At 39.4% G+C, this 20,157-nt stretch overlaps 1 protein-coding gene across 2 annotated transcripts in view; it reads right to left on the minus strand.

Moving 5' to 3' along the window:
* Positions 1–357: 357 nt before the first annotated feature.
* STARD3NL (STARD3 N-terminal like) overlaps positions 358–20,157 on the minus strand; it is a 54,507-nt gene continuing 34,707 nt past the window's right edge. For both annotated transcript variants that reach the window (XM_019631054.1, XM_019631055.1), the window contains 7 exons: positions 17,125–17,202; positions 14,405–14,482; positions 12,469–12,522; positions 12,239–12,356; positions 10,873–10,968; positions 2,337–2,409; positions 358–1,108 (listed from right to left, as the gene is read on the minus strand). In XM_019631054.1, the coding sequence (XP_019486599.1) occupies positions 2,354–2,409; positions 10,873–10,968; positions 12,239–12,356; positions 12,469–12,522; positions 14,405–14,482; positions 17,125–17,202 (480 nt within the window). In that variant the 3' untranslated portion in view covers positions 358–1,108; positions 2,337–2,353. The remainder of the gene's footprint in view (positions 1,109–2,336; positions 2,410–10,872; positions 10,969–12,238; positions 12,357–12,468; positions 12,523–14,404; positions 14,483–17,124; positions 17,203–20,157) is intronic.

Below are 20,157 nucleotides of genomic sequence, written 5' to 3' on the forward strand. Positions count from 1 at the left end.
GGCCACTTGCATGACAGGCCTTCACACCGTGACACCACGGCTGAGCTCCTGAGGTCCTGGTCCCAGGCCCAGACCCCACAGCTTCTCCTCACCCCCTTCTCCACCATCAGAAGCCCTGCTGGTCAGGCCCCAGCCTCCCAGTGCATTTCCATCATGTGGCCCCTTCTTAGAACAAGCACACAAGGGAGCTGACCTGAGCTGTGTTAACGGCCACTTTCCACCCAAACCAGCACCATTACCACTACACACAACTGAGTTTTTCTTGAATGACACATGAATGAAAGAAAACTGATTGACATGCTGCCTTCCTATGAGGCGTTACGGTGAATATTCACGTTTCAAAAACACAGCTCACAATATAATTAATTCACTTTAATCCAAATTAGCTAAACACAAAGGGGAAATGATGGCAATGAAGTCATATATGGGTTCAAAATGAAAGTGATCAAACTATTTAAGAGCAATACTTCTAAGAGAAAGATGCTATTTCATAATAAAAATAATACCAATGTCTGGTGACCCTTTATATGTATTCACAATCCCTCCTTGTCCCCCTTTTCTAATTCCAACATTTTAGGCCAAATACGCAATGCAAAACAAAAAAATAAAACTAATCATTTTGATATGTTGGATTTTATTACTTTTTAAAATTGTATAAACAGCGCATGTGCATGTGTTAAAAAAAGAACACACGGGAAATGTAGGATGCTAAAAAAGAAATACAAAAGAAATCTGAGACATGAAACAACACAATTCCATTCTGTGCATTCAAATAAAAGATGTTTTACTTACTAAAAAAGTTTTATTCCAATATATTAAGAAGTCTTTTGATTAGGAGTACAGCACTAGACATTTCTGCAACTATTCACTAAGCGATCAGACTGAGTCTCACTGAACGGAGGATGGATCATTACATTATCTTACCAGCCACAGGCAGCTACTAAGTGCATGTGGATATGGTACAATGTCTGTGAGGTATTACAATAAATAAGTTCTTTATTAGCCGTACAATCGAGTCAGTAGTGGATGTCCCATTTCAACTTCCATAGGGAGTTCCCATCTCCAGTCTTTTTTTTCCTGTGGTGATTTTCAGTGAGGGTTTTTTACACTTAGAAAAAGAGAGAGAAAAAAAACAAAACAAAAATATTTGAGATGCAGTGCTAAAAGGCAAAATGTTACACTTTGCCTTATGTTTTTATAACAAAGTTTGTGGACTGAAGATGGGCTGCATTATAGACATCTGAAGGACAGTGGGTGTGGCCACACAAGAATTTATTTTAAAAAAGCATTACGTCTTCACATGCCCACACTTTCGCTTGGTCTTAAGCACTGTTGTGGAAAGACGGGGCCAGAGTGTTCTGGGCGCTGCTGACGCAGGCGCAGGCGCTCCGTTCTCACTGCCCCTGCTGGCCAGCCTGACCTACGCCGGCTTCCCAGACATGCCAAATATGTCTACTACTTCTCCTATCTTTTAAAAGAATTACTATTTTTATTGAGATATAATTGACATAGAACATTATATTAGTTTCAGTTATACAACATAATGATTTGATGTTTGTATATATTATGAAATGATCACCACCATAAGTCTAGTTAACATCCATCACCATACGTAGTTACAAAAATGTTTTTCTTGTGATTAGAACATCTACTCTCTTTTCTGTTCTACATTTAAATAATGAAGCAGAGTTGCTGCTTCTATAATTTATTTTGAGTTTATCTGCTTCTATTTCTGAGGTTGAAATGTTTTCCTTTGATAATATGAAGGGATTTAACAACGTGCTCCACCTGGAGGCCCATCAAGGCTACTGCTTCGACTGGATGAAATCTTTTATCTCAGAAGCTCCAAAAACTTGAGCCCTTCCAATGCAGGACTGAATACTGGTACCAGAGGGGAGGGCCTGAGTCCTGGCAGGGCCACTCCCTAGCTGTGTGACCTTGAGCGAGTTATCCACCCTAACTCACTTTCCTCAAGTGTAAATGAGACAATAGCAGCACCACACCTCATAGGACTGCTACCCTCACAGCACATGTAAGTTAGCATTTGTAATTAAACAATGTCTGACACAGGCATTCTGGCTAAGTAAACAAAAATGAACTCACCCTTATTTAGAATGTGCGACTCTGAGGTATTTTCATACTTATAAATTTATACCCATACAGAAAATGTTCAGAAATTTTGCAGTAATAAAATGTGACTGGCAAGTTCATGTAAATAGGATAAATTTGGCTATGTACTCACACTCATATTCCCTGAATTTTCCTTTGAATCTACTCAAAGAAATGCTGCATGATTTCACTATTTTGTTGTTACAGTTGCATATTCAAAGACTTACTTTAACAAAAGCAGTAGTCATAGTTCTAAAAGGGCTTTTTCACTGTCCCGCTTTTCTTCAGCTTCTTCAGATCCTAGGTGGTAGGAAGGGGAAGGAGTAAAGGTATGGCATTCCATTAAAGCAACAATTTCATTAAGTTTACTCTGTGTGTGTGTGTGTGTGTGTGTGTATGACATTTAATGAGATACATGTTTCATCCTCTAGAGATTCAGGTTAACAAAACTGTTACTATAAAATAAAGTTTTACTTTATTTCTTGTAGGAGGAAAACCTCTAAAATAGGATCACCTGTACTAATCTATCAGAAAAGAACCCACTCATGTGCTATTAAAAATATTCATACAGACCAAGAATTATTATCCGGGCTATTAGTCCTCCACTATGTTGCTGACAAGTTTGTATATGTTTTTCAAATGCAAATAACCTTGAGCTTTAGTACAAATAATTTAATCTACACATGATATTTAAATGGCTATAGCCAGTGAGTGAGAGAGCAGTGCGGACTTCCTAATGCCCAGGTTGATGACAGATGGTCACTCGTGGGCTGTGCCAGGGACCACAGCTATCACTGCCCTGAGTCAGTGTCTAGGGAGCCTCACATTATCGTGCATTGGACCAAATCATTCCACTCTGGAATTATTTCCTTAGGATATATCCCCAAGGAAATAGCACTTGTTTTCCATTATGTAGATTTTTTTTCCTCTAAAATGTAGAAAAAAAACATGTAAATGTCTCAAAGTAGAAGAAAAGTTGAAAAGTAATACACTTCCAAGAAATATCTTGCATCCACTTAAAATTATGTTTACATAGTTTATAACAACATGGAAAATGCATATGCTATAAAGTAAAAGCAAATATGTAATGACAAAAACTGTATATATTGTAAGATCATATTTGATAAAAATATAAAACATGGGCATGTTTTAAGCCTTCCCACTTTAAAAGGAGGCTGAGGAAGACAGTCAGACCAAGACTCCTGTTCCTCGGCTCACTAACCACTGTCAGGCTATGACATTTGAGCCACAATGAGCAGACATATCTTGCAATTATTGGGGAGTCCTAAATAAAGGCAAACTTTTAACTAAAATAACATGTATGCTACATAATTTAAAAGTGAATGCTAGAAAGGCCTTCTGACTATGTCAAGTCAGAAGATCAATCTTCTTGAAAAGCAGCTGTAAAATTGGACTAGATGAACAATCTAAGCATTTCAGCACCAGAAAATGACCAAAGGCATACAACAATCTGAGAAGTGAATATGCTTGACAACCTGCAGAATTCAGGGAACAACAGTGGTGTTCTTCCCTGGAGCTGTTTCAATTCCTCTACCTTCCAACACCCAGGTTGATTGGCATGAAGGTTTTTCCAGGGTAGGAGAGGTCATGAGGACTGGCAGCAGAATTATACAGCTTACAGGAGCTCACTTAATATGGGGTGGGCAGTTTTGCAATGGGGAACTGACAAACTCAGTGGTGTGAGAGCAGGAAGGGCCAGAGGCTCTGCTAGTTTGTGGTTGTGGTCATGGCTGCAACAAACATGCTTGGCTGAAGCTGTGTGTGTGCGCTTGACACAGACCCAGAAGAGCCCAAGCTAGTCAAACACTCCTGGTCAACCCTGAGGTTATAAGTGTATGGAGAGGAGATGTGAAAAGACTCAGCAGAAAGTACAAGCTGGAGAAAACTCCAAGCAGCCTGAGATTTTAATGTGCTGCCTAATATGAAGTGTGAGCATAAAATATAGTGAATGTTTAAATTTTAAAAAATTACAGTAAAAGACACATTGCCATTAATCCCTCTCAAAATACTCCCCCTCACTTCGAACACACTTATCCCATTGTTCTTACCACTTTCTGAAGCCATTTTGGAAGTCGTCTTTCATGAGTGTCTTTAGTTATGCTGTCATGGCTGCCTCAATGTCCTGAATCATTTTGACTTTGGGGAAGAGCCAGAAGTTGCACAGTGCCAGATCTGGTGAATAAGGTGGATGAGGACACACCGTAATGTTTTTATTTAACAGAAATTGCTACCAGAAGTGATGTGTGACACGGAGCGTTGTCATGATGGAGGATGAAGCAAGGCACTCATGAAAGAGGACTTCCAGAACTGCTTCAGAAAGTGGCAAGAATGATGGGATTTTTACTGTAATAAATGTTTTTAAAATTTAAATATCCACTGTATTTTTCAATCACACCTTGTACATATACATATCTAGTTGACAGAAGATGGAAGTCTTAATCAAGATGTTTGAGTATAATCTCTCTCCAAACATAGGCTACCACTAAGCTATGTAGACATAGGGGTGACTCCCATGAAACTAGGCTTAAAAATAAAAGAATTAAAACAAACAAACAAACAAAAACTGAGATGAGACATCAGCAGTCACACACCACAGGGGACATAATTTCACATATTTAGCCCAGAAGTTTTTTAAAGCAAATAAATAGCAATAACAGCAACCTCTTGGGGGAAAAAAAATCAGATCTAGAGTTGCTACAATATATTTTAAATAAAATATTTTTCAATAAAAAGTTACAAGGCAGATAAAGAAACAGAAATGTGTGACTATTCTCAGGAGAAAAAACAAAACAAAAAATACAACTCAATATGAACTGTCTTTGAGTGTGTCCAGATATTTAATTTAGCAGACCATGATTTCAAAACAGCTACTATAAATATTTTATCTTTATATATAAATTTATAAATATATATTCAAAGAACTATAGAAAACCATGTTTATAGAATTAAAGGAAAGTATGACAACAATAAATCAACAAATAGAGATCCTCTAGGACACATAAATTACAAAGTGATCAGTTTTTGAAAAATCTGGAGTAAAAAAGTATAACTGAAGTGAAATATTCACTAGAGGGAGTTAAGAGAATATTCAAGTCAGCAGAAGACAGCATCTTTAAACTTGAAGACAGAGCAATACAAGTTATCCAGTCTGAATAACAGAGAGGTAAAGGAGGAGAAAGAAATTAAACAGAGCTCAGAGACCTATGACAGAACGTAAAGCATACTAACATACATGTAATGGGACTCCCTCAAAAAAAGGAGAGAGGAAAAAAATAAGAATTAGGAAAAAATTGGAAGAAATTATGGCCACAACTCCCCAAATTAGTTGAGAAATATATATCTACAAATCTAGGAAGCTAAACAAATACTGATTAAAATATATACAAGGATCCACATGTAGACACATCATAGGCAGCTTGCTGAAAACCAAGGAAATCATGAAAACACAATTCATCAAAATTTATAAGGTGTTGCTAAAGCAATGATAAGAGGAAATTTTATGGCTTGAAATGCTTACAGCAGAAAAGAAGAAGTCAGTCCTGAAAAAGAGGAGCAAGCTAAATGCAACCCATGCAGAATAAATGAAATAATAAAAATTGGAAAGAAAATAATTAAAATTGAAAACAGAAAAATAAGAGGAAAAAACCTTAGGAAAACAAAAGTCAGTTTTTTGAAAGAAAAAACAAACTATAAAAATCAAGGAAAAAAAAACATTAGTACCAATCTTACAGAAATACAAAAGGATTAAAGGGGATAGTATAAATAATGTATATCAACAAACTAGATAATTTAAAAAAAAACGGATGAATTCTTAGAAACAAATCACTAAAACGGACTCAAGAATAAATAAATAAATCTGAATAGACATATATAATATGAAATTGAATTAGCAATTAAAAATCTCCCCACAGAGAAAATTCCTGACACAGATGGTTTCATTGGTGAATCGATCAAAATTTAAAGTAGGAATATTGATCTGTAAGAAGAATTCATCCAGAAAATAGAATAGTTGGGTATGCTTCCCATTACCCTGATATCAAAACCAAACATATAATAAGAAAACTACTGACCAGTAGGTACAAAGATGATGAGCATAGGTACAAAAATCCTCAAGAAAATATTAGCAAATTAAATCCAGAAACATGTACAATGGATAATACAATGTGAACAAGTGGGATTTATCTCAGAGGTGAACAGTTGATTTAACATCCAAAAATCAATTAATATAATACACCATACTAATTGACTATAGGACAGAAACCACATGATCATCTCAACAGATGCATAAAAATGCATTTGAAAAATCCAGTGTGCATTCACGATAAAAACTTCCAACACACTAGGAATAAAATGGAACCTCCTCAACCTGAAAGAGGGAATCTGTGAAAACTCACAGATCTCAACTTGAAAGACTGAATGCTTTTCCCCAAAAACCAGGAACAAGACAAGGATGTCTGCTCTTGTCACTTCTAGTCACAATAGTATTGGAGGTTCTAGACAGTGCAACAAGAAAAAAACAAAACTAAATCTACCAGATGATTGAAAAGGAAAATAGTAAAACAGTTTTTATCCACAGATGACATGATCCTGTATGTAGAAAACTCCATGGAATCCATACACACACAAAAACCAAAACTACAAGTAATAAACAGGTTTAGCAAGGGCACAAATACAAGTTCAATATACAAAATATCAATTGTATTTCTATATAATGAACAATTTGAAAAATGAAAGTAATTACATTCAAAATAGGAGTGAAAAGAAGAAAATACTTAGGAATTAGATTAACAAAAGAAGAACAAAACTTGCAAGCTGAAAACTACAAAACAATGCAAAGAAAAATTGAAAAATATCTAAATTAATGTAGAGAGAGTCCATGTTCATGTATTAGAAGATTCACAATTGTCATGATGGCAATTCTTTCCAAATTGATCTATATATTCAATGCAGCAGACTTTAAGACAAAAATTAACAATCCTAAAATTTACATGGAAACACAGAAGACTGAGAACAGCCAAAACAATATTGAAAAAGAACGAAGTTGGAAGACTACCATGGTCACCCTGCAAAAGCAGTGTTTGTGGGGGGTATACCTAAAATTTTATTTCGATGTTCAGACTGATAATGCCACACACAGAGAGGGTATGAAAAGGTTTATTACAAAACTAGGTCTCTGGGGACAGTTGGGCAGTCCTTTCAAGCAAGGCCTTTTAGTACCTGATTTCAAAGCTACATAAACATAAAATCACAGTAACCAAGCCAGTGTGGTACTGGTATAAAGCGAGCATACAGGTCAATGGAAGAGAACTGATTCCAAATGGCAACTCTGGGAACAGTTTGGCAATTACTTAAAAAGTTAAGCAGAATCTTGCCACATGACCCAGCAAACCCTCTTAGGAATCTATTTAAAAGAGAACATACATTTCCACAAAAGACATATACATGAGGGTTCAAAGCAAGATGACTCTTAATAGTAAAATACTGAAAACAATCCAAATGTCTATCAACTGATGAAAACAAAATGCTGTATGTCCACATAAGGGAATAGTATTCAGCCATATAAAGGAACAAACCACTAACACATGCTACATCACTGTCCCACAAAAACATTACGCAAAATAAGAGAAGCCAGATGTAAAAATTTGCATACTGTATGATTATGTTTATTCTCTAAAAAGGGCAAATTTTCAAAACAGAAAGCAGATCAGTGGTTTACCTAGGACTGGAATTAGTAGTGGGAAACAACTGCAAATAAAGGAAGATGTTTGGATAAAATTGCTCTAAGATTGTATTGTGATGTTGGTTGAAAAACTATAAATGTACTAAACATCATGCAATTGCACATTTACAATGGATGGATTTTATGGTGTACAAATTATCCCTCTGAAATATGTTTTCTTAAAAAATGAATATTACTTAATATCTTCAGCTGTGACTTTTCAAAATTTTCATGAAAAAGTGGGAAAACCGTGTTTCACATGTATTTATATAAATAAGGTGACTATATAACTGATGATTTAAACAGGAAACTTCAGAGAGATAAAAGGAGTTCTAATAATAATACTACAGGGCCACAGGAGTAAGCTGAGACTGTCACAGGCAAACCAAAATGTATGGTTACTTTTAGTAACAGTAATTTTAATGACTTCATCTAGATTTGTTTAGCACAGATTATATTATACAATTGAGCTATTGTTCTTCATTTTAAGTCAGTCTTTCCATGATTTAGGGATTGATGACCTTTTCCCAGGATCACAACTGGCTCGTTTAAGCCATCTAACCACATAGAACAACTCCCCCCGCAGCCATCTGAGAGAGGACTATGCGTCCTTGTTCTTTCCATTTAACACACAGGTACAGGTGAGCAGGACGTGGCTAGACCAACAAGCAAACCTGCTAACAAACCACCTTTATATCCTTTTAATAGTACATTTATTAAAATGTGCTAATTTTCCAAATCTCTGTGATAGAAAAATTCAAGCCAATCCTTTACAAGGAAAAATGCTAACACTTCAATGTTCAGTGCCTCCAATTTCTTTGTCTTCTTTTCATTCATTCCTTTAACTATGTGCCAGGCACTGTACTATGTGCCGAAGAAAGAAAGCCAAGAACAGGCAAGGCCTGTCTTAGCTACTAGGGTCCAATCAGCACTGTATCAGGGCAACAGAAGTTTATAACTTCTGCTGCTGAAAGGCTATTTAATATTTAGCCACTGTCCTCATGAGAAAGCTTTGCTTTAGAATCTTGTTTTCTAGGCACATTAATTCCAATAGTTTTGAATTTTAATTATTTGCTACACTGAGCATTCAGATAATGAATATAATACAATACTAGATAAAGTAAGTCATCTTGAACACTCCTTCTCTAGCCACTGCTAATCTCTTTATCTTAATTAAACAAAGTATTTCCCCAGGGGAACACTTGTTTCTCTTAATCCGATGTCATGGTAATATTTCGCACCACCACTAGATGGCAGTAAAGGTCACAGGCAGGAAGACACAGGATTGCTTGTGGAAGAATGCCTGAGTGCTGCTACTCCTCAGCTTATTATCATCCTGCTGCTGTGAATTTCTGATTAAGAAAATACATCAGTGCTGAGAAATTTTATTAGGCTTAGAAAAATAAAAGCTATAAAAAGCATGAACTGTAATGCAAACTTCCTTTTTTAAAAAAAGTGGTCCTATGACATAAAAATCTCACGGAAACAATCCTTATAATGAGGTAATGAAAAGTTTAATATTTATTGTAATAGTTTCTCCTGCCTGAGAAATTGCTTTTCTGCTAATTCATGTCTTTGTTTCACATGACTATGCTGTTGTGTTTTATACTGCTTTTAGATCAAACACCAATAGTCCAGAATATCAAGCAAGTTACTTCGGGATGCCGAGTTACTTCATTTTCCCCAATACGCTGTCTCACTGCTGTGCCTGTGATCTTCACAGAGCTCCTTCCGCCTGGAATCTCTTTTACTATATTGTGTGTGTGTGTGTGTGTGTGTGTGTGTGTGAAATATTTACTAAGCATGATGCTGGTAACAAAATAACACAGTCCCTAACTCCAGTGCACATCTCAATGATAAAACAGGCCACGTCGCTGCTGAAGACAGTGCAGCTAACACAGGATGACGGGCTGTGGGAGAGGCTCCAAAGAACAGGTAAAGGACACCTCACCTCCGACAGCCGGGAGCCAGGGGTGGGGAGAAGCCTTCTGAGCCTGTGAGTGGAGGCTAGTATTACCGAGGGGCATGTTAAGGATCAAAGAAAACAAGATGCCCGCAGCTTGAGGGCGTGGGTGCGTAGCATTTTCAGAGAAGCTAAGAACAGGGCACAAGGAGAGTAATGAGAGAAGAGGATGGACAACTGGGTAAGGTGGTCACAGAGGTGCTTTCTGCCAGTCTAAGGATCCACAAGTTTCCTAATCCTTTACGCCTTTGAGACTTTTGGGCAGGAGAATAACATGATCAATTTCTCATTTTCATTAATATGAAAAGGTTGTGTATTTATTAGCACTAGAGCCAGAGTTAAAATTCTAGCTTCACCTCTTATTCTCCGTGATGTAGGAAAAGTTACAGTAGCCCTTGTGCCTCAATTTACCCATCTCTAAAACGGGAATGATAAGCTGTTTACATCAGAGGCTGGTTCTGAGGAACCCTGCTATTTTTAACATGGCACCCCGGGGGCTGTGTGGGAGAAGGCTACTGCGGCAGGGAGGCCTGAGGCGCTGCAGAAACTGAAGCAAGAAACACTGAATTGAAGTTGGCGGTGACACTGAGTGGTACAACCTGAATGAGACAGAGAAGGCAGAAATACAGAGGGTCAAAAAGGCTTGGTGAATGATGGGATGGGCTGAGCTTTAAGAAAGGGGCGCTGCTTTCTGACTTGGGCAACTGGGGAGACAGGGCTGCCGTTCTCAGAAACAGGGGCTCCTGAAGGAAGGTCAGCTTAGGGGATGCCAGGTAATAAGAGAGCATCGAGACCCTTGGCCTTGTCTGCCCATCTTCTCAGGTGCAGATGACAAACCAGAGTGTCTGTGGCCCTCCGTTACATGTACTCTTACATCTCTGAGCCTCACCACTGATCGCACACCAAGACCACGTTGTAATTATTCTCATATCCCAAATGCCTGGTATGGTAAGTGTTTGCTAAGTGCTTGGAGAAGTAGAGGAAGGGAAGGAGAGGGGGAGAGGGCAAGACAATCCTTTGCATAACGGACAAAAACACAAATGATAATCAATTGTTTTACCTGCTTCAGACTCAGGAGGAGAGTAAAACTGACCATCAGAAAGACCAGCAGGTATAAGTGCCGCCCTCTCTGAAGCATCCTGAACTATCCGGAGTCCTGGAAGAGAAAAAATCAGATGTTGGGAATGGTGCCACTATTCTGGTAGCTTCTTGGCCAGGGTAACCACAATAAAATGGTGTTAATATTTCATTTAAAAAAAACCTCTTAGCAAAAAGAAGCAGTTTGGAAATCTTTCAACTAAAATAACTTTTATTAATAAACTATGAACGTGTATTGTAAAGAAATTCCAACTAGTTTTAAAAACTGTCTCCTGTTGCTCATGGGACCCTTTGACTCAGTATTTAGCACGTCTTCCCCTTGAGAATACCTTCCTCCCTACAGCAATCAGCAACTTCAAAACCAAAGCACAAAGCAAAACAAGAAATCTGGTCAGCTCAGACAAGTGGTCTAGAGTAGGCATCTGGTGCAGAAATGCCAATATAAAGCGGAACAAATGGGTAGACTTTTATAAATATATAGAGTAATTAGCCGGTGAAGAAATATCTATTCAGTGAAAAGGTTCTCAGAAAAGAAGGGTATTAAAAAAAGAGAGAGAAAGAGAGAAGAGAAGGAAACATGATGTGGATAGCTCAAGAACACTTACATATGATGAGAGGCCATCAAAACAACGAGTTCTTTTGACTGAACCTGAGTTAACAATAAAGTGGGAGGAAACACCAGGCCAAATATCAGGTGCCAGGCATGCGTGCAAAATATGCTCCAGGCAGTGAGAATAAACGCTGTTTAAAATTTTTCATTAACTGTGTGTTCTGCTTTATTATTATATAACAGTGCCAGGGCTTGCTGCCTTCCTCCTCCTTACCTCCTTCATGAACCCACCAGCAGTCCTACTCTAGGCACCCCGCTGTTCTAATCAGAGCCACCCCTTGTTGTCTGGACAGCCACGTGAGACTTCCGAGAACTGCTGACTCAGTTCACCATAACTGTTTTACACTTCTCTGTCCCTAAACAGCAGAGTTCTGTTTAGATGCACAATATGCTTAGTGTCCTGTGACTATTACTAACAAGGAGAAAAGGTCAACCTCTCTGAGGAGGAAGAGGTGTTGGCTACTTTTGTTGTCTGAATGTCGTTTTCACCCATGTTCACACTTCTTGGAGGGAAGCCTGGTCTAAGAGCTGGAGAGCAGAGCCATCTCTGTCACTGCGCTTTCATCTAGCCCTTCTCAGGATGGCTGCTGTACCCACTAGAGAATGGAGACAGCGCGATCTCCTAGCTCCCCCAGCGCACGGCTCCATTCAAACCACATCTACAGCTCTTCCTTCCAGCTCGGTGCCTCGCCAGTCCCTAGCTCTGAGAGCAACTTACTGGTTTCTTCTTCTGCCTCTTGCGGTAACACTTTGAAATCCAGGAACCATGTCTCAATCCAGGCAAGGATGAATGAAATGATGGGCAGCACATATCCAAAAGCCCCTTGAGAGAAAAGCTGGAAGAGCAGATGGGACCAGGAGAGGGAAACACAGTTACCATGAGTTCGCAGTGGAAAACGAGGTTTCCTCATTGTAGATAGTATTGCTCAGAAAAAGTGGTGGCCATACCTTCGAGAGGATCACTTTTGCTAGTAAAAAGGCACTCGTCACTGATGTTGTCAACTGAAAGACACAATAATTCAGCTCCATTCAAATTAGACATTTTTCAGTGTGGAGGCACCTTCCTCCCACAAGAGACCCAGCAGAGCCAGAAGCACATAATGCCTGAAAAAGCACTGCCCCATCTGACACTTCCCACATCATCCCATCTCTATCCCCTAAACCCAGACTGGGGAAAGTGGGCTTCTATGTGGCATACAATCCCTGACTGGCTGCTCGTGGTGTCTTTTCTCCAGCGTTTTAGCAGGCTGGTGCACTGGGAAACTGAGTTTTGTCCCCTAGATGGTACAACACCCAAAGACACTATCACCACGGAAAGGACAGTGAAATACGGAGGCAGGGCTCCCCCTAGGGGTTGGGAAGCCCAGAGATAATCCCGCAGGACCTGGTCCTTGTCACTCCATCCTCCAAATAAAATTTGTAGTAATGTGAAACCCTACCAAAGTGAAAGCCAGTAATAGCCGTGGCTGACAGAATGGAGGTCAGGGGACATCAGGTGTCAAGCTCAGTGAGTATTAATAAAGTTGCAGAGTCAGTGTTTGTTAGCAAAACACAACACACACACTCACATACACACACTCCAGCCAGAGTGAGCCACCTGGGAGAGGAGGCATTTTATATTCTGATACTAATTAACTTTATAGGCTGATACTAAGTGCATGCTGGGTACCCGCTGACTTCTTCCAGCTGCCTGGCTTCTGTCTACAAATGTTTTTAAAATAAAAATCCAAAACAATGAAATGAATGTGCTAAATCTGACCTGTTCCTTTGATAATTTGCAATTAGAAACTGAAGATACTTCCTTAAGACTCTCACTGAGTGTCAAACACTTTTCTGAAACAAACATTGAGACCGATGGTCTGATAAATACCAGTGTACATTATGGAGACTGGAGGAGAAGGTCTCAAATAAGGACTGTTGTAAAAAATTGGGAAGGGACAATCATCACAGTTATTTGGGATCGGCAAAAGCGTATTCAGGACAGTGAGCCAAGGTCTGGCTGAATCCATGAAACGTGAGCTTAGGGCTCAACAGGTGGTCTGACACCAGCCCTGTGACTCCGGGGATGCTCAGAAAAGGTGGCCCAGGCAGAGAGCAGCGCAACTCTGCTCCCAACTGGACAAGCCCATGCCGGCCCACACACAGACCAGGACTCACGTTCCAAAAGCAGGGCCGCAGATTCTCCTGAGCGGTTCTCTGCAGCCTGAGGAAGGAGCTTAGCGCCCCATTTACCTGCCTTATCAGAGCTCTCAAAATGTGAGTGTTCAGACCTCTGTGGGTATGGCAAAAACAATTCAGGCACAACTGCTTAGAATTCTTCTTTCAGCCCATTTCTAGTTCTTGAGGGTGAATAGAATGTGCCAAAGATCTATGCTAGAGGAAAGAAAGCAGGTGAGAATAAAGGCCACTGTCTAAAGCCTAAAGACAACAAGAGAAGGAACGGGACAGCTTGTCCCTTTAAGAGTGGAGGAAGGGGAATGACACAGGGAGGATGGCAATTATCAAAGTAAGCAGAGAGCCAGTCACGAAACATCACCAAGCAGTTTCAACCAACAGAAACTTCTCCAAATGTCTTGTGACAGAGGCACTGATCTCATCTCTCATTGCAAAGGAGGTAGAGGGTGGGCTGGTGCTTGGCCAGGGATCCTGTTGGGCCTCTAGATGTCTCATCTGGCTCACTGTCCACTCAGACAAAGCCAGTTACTAGTTACCACTGCGGGGAAGCACTGGAGTGCTACACCTGCTGAAGCGTGCAGGAGGGGGCTCAGGAAAAGCTACGATTCAACCCAGATGGAAACTGCCTCTTCCCCCAGCTCAGCCCGGTCCTGAGTAGGCCCTGGCCACCAGCCCTGGAGGACGCGGACCTTTCACCCAGGTTACTCACCGCTATCGCCCACCAGTGGCGCAGTCTGCATACAGCATACGCAAGGATTAACACTTTGAATCGAAAAACTGCCAAAAGCTATGTGAAAAGAGACATATTTTAAAAATATATATATACAAAAGTAAAGTAATGTGGTTTTATGAAGAGCCCACCAAAGTGTCTTCATTATTCTGATTTAGCTAAAGACTGCCACAGGCTAGCATTGGTCTATAGGTAGCATTTGAGATCCCTGCTCTAGAATTTATGTAATACCACCCAAATAAGAATTCAAATTAACTTTCCATTCTCAACAAAAGAACATATAACTAAATGTTTATTTTTCCTTTCCATTTGAGTCTACATATTTCTGATATACTTTTAAGGCTGGAGAAAATGTTCTGAAAGTTGACTTTTGTACTCCAGGTACTTAGTCAAGTCCACTGTAAATCTCTGGGTTACTGGGGGGTCGGCAGAGTTCAGCCTATTCCAGTAGCTACCATCTGATTAATTAGGGTGGTTCTGGGACTTTTGTGAAACCCTATATGTGTATTATTTTCCTATATAAACCCTACCCCAACAACTGCATGAGTCAACTACTGTCATTAATTCTACCATACAGATAAGATTAATAGAAAAATTGTCCAAGGCCGCATAACCCCTTAGTTGAGGAAGCCGGCTGGGATTCGAATCTGGTAGCCGGACTCCAAAGGCCAGGCTCTTAACCCTATACCACAGCTGTCTTAGTAACTGCCACCTACTAAGAAGTAAACATAGAATAAAATTTTACCCATTTTACTTGGGAAATATGCTTATTTTGAGTTGGGAGAAATCAGGTGACTCTTTGAGATTCAGGGTAGGAGTCTGCCAAAAATTCCTCACTCATCAAAAGTGCCAAAAGGTTGGAGGCTGACAACTTTTTTGCTGCCTTTGACTAGATAACCTCACTTAAGGTCCTTTTACGTGAACGAAGTTCGCAGGTTATATTTGTTTTTAATTTATTGCTTTCAATAAAACTAAACACTAAAAATGTGTAACCATTATTCCAACTGTATCTCTCTGCGTTCTGGACTTGGCAAAAGTATAATTCTTTACTCCTCTATCTTAAAGTCTCCAGACTCCAAGGTTTCCTAGAGGCTTTGTCCATTTCCTAGCCCATGACTGATAGACAATCTTTCTAATCAAAGCTAATGGGCCCTACTTACTTGTCCAGTACATTAAGCCCCTAAGCATGGAGAACAGAAAACCCATGGAGACCTGACAGTGGATTCATTTGGCTTCCTGGCAATTCCTAGCTCTGGCTATTTTAAGATAAACTCCGCAAGGGAAATAAGAGGAAAAAAAGAAATCAATTTTGTTATTTATGTATCAATAGTTTCAGAAGAAATACCTAGAGATTTGGAATATAACATGCTCTGTCCCCAACTTCAATGACTAGGGGAGATCTAAACATGGAACCATGAAACGCAATTTCTTCATTTGGAAAAATAAGGGGCTTAAATTATATTACTGGTTTTACAAATATCCTGTAGCAGCCAAACACTTTTTCAACATACTGTATAGAATCCTAACATATTGTGCAGATAAAAATGGAACTTCCCAGGTTGCAAGGGTATGATGGTAAAGAACCCTGATCTCTGATTACTGGGAATAAATAGCATGTCCTTCCCCTTACACACTTCTGCAGGCCCCTCCAGAGACAAAACATAACTTTTTAGAGTAGTTTGAAAACCATGAGAAAATATAATCATTAAAATTCTCAACCAAAAAAAATGATGGTGATGCTAGTGATTGCAGGTGGTTTTCTGAGTTTCTAGGATGTACTTATCATTGGGCTAAGTGTCTTCCATGTATTATTATTTCATTTACTTTTCAGAATGATGATGACTTCATTTTACATATGAGGAAACTGAAATTTAGACCTAATCTATTCAAAGATACACAGCTAGTAACAGTGTTGTGAATCAAACCCAGGTTTTTCTGACTTTAAGGGTCCTGCTTGTAACCATCGTACATAGTTTCTAAAGACAGTGAAAATGTAGTTAAAATGAATTTGAGGAAATTCACTGTGAATTTTAATTGCCTACGCTGTGTCTAACGCAATGTTAGAATCTGATTTACTTACACTCTAAGCTATAAAGAGATACCCTGGAGATGTGTCAAACCCAGTCAAAGTCAGGGCATCCTAGAAAGATACTGCAAGCATTCATTTGAATAAAATAAATGCTTCATCTACAGATAATTGCATCTATGTAATTCTATAACTGACTCATTTTGCCCCAGGTTATCAAAATATAACTTTCCTCAAATTCTATTATAGAAAAATGAAACACAGAATTATTAACAATACATTCCAAGCTATCTCACGGCAGAAAAGAAATGGCATTTTCATCATATTATTATAGAAGTGGGTGAATTTTCCTTTCAGTGACTAGTATCAATGGGTTCTATCTCAGCCATTTGAAAAAATGAAGGCTCTGCTCCAAGAAAATCAGAATGGCACATTTTGCTGCCCTCCCTTCTGTCTCATTAATCTGTTTCCGCCTTGAGATAACTAGACAATTCTTCAGAAAGCAAGAGAGACAGCACAAAATGGGCCAGTAACCAAGGGAAGAAGGAAAGACAGTGTTCAAGGGATGAAACAAATAGAACTGCACAGAATTTGAGGTCTACTGAGGGGAAATTTTCCTTTTGGTTACAGTTTCATTATATCTAAAATGAGATATAAAACAGAAAATACTTACAAATATATCAAAATAAGAAGAGTAGAAGTCATACCGTACCACCTCCTTTTCTAATGTGTTCTCAATGCCTCCGTTCACCTACGAAGGAGAGTGAGAAGTAAAAATGAGAAGAGATTTATGTGTGAAAAAAAATAAGAGAGCATACAAGATTTTGTATACTTTTCTGCCTATGTGCTTAGAACCTAGAAATGCTAAAATATTAGACGAACCCTCATACTTCTAATAGAAAAATGCTGAATAGTATAATCCACTTAATTCTAAGTTCCTTCATTCAACAAATACAAATGTGTAATGAAAAACAATTCTTTTTGTAGTTCATATTTTGGCAAACTAAAATGTTAAATAAGATAACTATTTTTTTTCTCTTCTAAGATAGTCTTCAAACTATATCTTAGAAGAAGAAGAAAAAAAAACTTCTTAGCTCAAGCTTAAAATCCTACAAACAGGGCCAGCCGAGTGGCGCGGTGGTTAAGAGCTGGCTTGGGACGCCAGAGGGCCCCGGTTCGGATCCCACATATGAGGGCCAGTGACACTGCCCTCTACAGCTAAGATGCTGAACAACAGTTCAACATGGAGCTGGGCTGCCGTGAGTCAACGGCGACAGGTAGTCTGCAGCACCTGCTGCAGTGGGTTGCCATGGGCTACCGTGTGTAGCCAGCAGCCAGCATGAGTGGCCAGCAGCTGCCGTGAGCGACCGTCCAGAAGCCGGTGACTGATCTGCCTTGCCTGGGAAGAGCGCAATGATGGTGTCAACTTGGGCCAGTGAAGCAACATCCTCCACAACTAGACTGAAGAACAAAAGGACAGCATCTTGTCTGTTCCCCTTCCCCCAATTCCCCAGCGCTGTTCCCATCCCCCAATTCCCCAATAAAAAAAATCTTTAAAAAAAAAAATCCTACAAACATACTTTAAAGAAGAAAATTCATATTAATCCAGGGCTTCCCTCACTTTCTGATCACTCTCCACTGCTTTAGGTCTTGGAAGTAGATTTGACAGAACTTACTTTTAGGCTGGATATGGGGTGTGAGAAATACAAAACAAACAAGCAAATCAATCAAGGACAAGACTTCATTTTGGGCCTGAGTATCTGGGTATTGTTTACTTACAAAGAAAGGGGGAAGCAGGAGTATGTGTGTGTGTCAGGGAGACAGCACACTAGTTAGTTAGACATTCTAACTGGACATGGCAGGTAGGTCTAACTTCTGGAAGATCTCAAAACCACATTTTCCAAACTGCTCCAGAACCTGTAAGAGCTTACTATTACAGTAAGTCCAACACTTCTATATAGCTTTGAAGAATTTTAATGGTCTAAAACAGGGGTCGGCATATTGTGGTTCGCGAGCCACATGCGGTTCTTTGGGTACGTTCTGTTTCAGAAGTTTGCCGACCCCTAGAAGAGCCAATCCTGTCCCTCACAACAATTTAAAAATTATTCAAGAACCATAAATATATTTTTACATAATTACCATTATGGGAATAATGACCTTTAAAATTTTTATAAATGAAACTATGATAGTTTTATTTTCATTTTCAATTTTACTTCAGGGCCACATGTACGTACCCAAAGAGCTGCATGTGGCTCGTGAGCCGCAGTTTGCTGGCCCCTGGCGGCTCTTCTGTCTCAAAAGTTTGTCGACTCCTGGTCTAGAATCAGCTTACCTATGCAATTGCATTTCCTATAGGCACCTTGCTTTCTAGCCAAGCTAATATTTTCTCTGCCTGTCCCTGTCCCCTCCAAAATACATATATATATACACACACACACTCCTGCCTCAGTGCTTCTGCTCACCTTGCTCTCCAAACCCTTCCCCTCTTGCTGTCCAGTCTAATCCCAGATCATCCTTCTATCCCAAATTCCACCTGTCCTTCCATACCCAATTCACAGTCCATCTTCTTCATTTATTCCTCAGAGAATTCCAACCCACTGACCTCCCCTAATCTGAATTTCTATTATCATTGGTTATCATGGTTTAACTACAGAACATGGTAAAAGTGAGGTAATAAAATCAGAATCAGAAGGAAAGTAACTACCTGAAACATAAAAGTAACAATAGTGAGAGAATAATAACCAACATTTTCCCTCTCTTCCAAGGTAAAATTTATTTCAGGTAATAAATGACATAACCTATTGCTATGAAGAGCTTTTTCATTGCCAAGAGGCTGCTGTATATACATATTTTTATTTGATCTTCACAAGAATTCAGAAGGCAGGATAGGTATTAGTGCTGTTAAGTGACTGAGAAACCCAGACCCAGAAAACATAAATGGCTCGTCTGAGACCACAGAGCTGGTTGTGACAGCTCTAGGTCAGGTGAGAAGCATTCTGACACTTTCTAGTAAACCAGGTAGAAAATAATACAACAGGCAATAAGCATTGATAAAGGCATTTTTTTAACCATAATCTCAAAGTGTCCAAAGCTAAAACAGAAAAGAACTTCCTTTCTACTGTCTTTGATTCCTGTCCATTTTAGTCTAAAGAACCTGGGAGGGATAGAGGGAGAGGAATAGAGTCTCAGGGATCTCAAGCCATGGTAAATTCCAGATCAAGGCAGGAAATCAGTCTACTCAAGGGTGTACCAGGAAGCCCTAGACAGAATCAGAGCCATCCCTCCAGCTGGCCCCAAAGAAGCCAGCTACCCTAAGGTCTTCTAGAAGAAAAATGAACCATGTGGTATTTGGCTTCTCTAGGCTTGCGAGTCCCTACACGATAAGGGTTGGCTGGTGCCAGTCAGCTCCCTGGAGCAAGGAGAATAAGTGGCTAAGTCAGAATATATCTGATATAGTTTTCTGTGGAGCTTGTGACACCTGTATCGGAAGTCTATACCCTGGCACTTAGTAAATGTACAGACATGTAAAAAAAAGTGGATTTGAGTGATTAGAGATTTACAGAGACAGACAAAAGGGATGGTATAGTATATAGTGAAAAACCCAGGTCAGGATTGACAATTCAAAACAAATAGAACCAGAAATTGAATATTTAGAAAATAAACCTTGCTAAAGAAGTCATGATGCACTATCCCAAAGATCATATAC

The sequence above is a fragment of the Hipposideros armiger genome, unplaced genomic scaffold, assembly GCF_001890085.2.
Source record: "Hipposideros armiger isolate ML-2016 unplaced genomic scaffold, ASM189008v1 scaffold_981, whole genome shotgun sequence".
Taxonomy (NCBI): domain Eukaryota; kingdom Metazoa; phylum Chordata; class Mammalia; order Chiroptera; family Hipposideridae; genus Hipposideros; species Hipposideros armiger.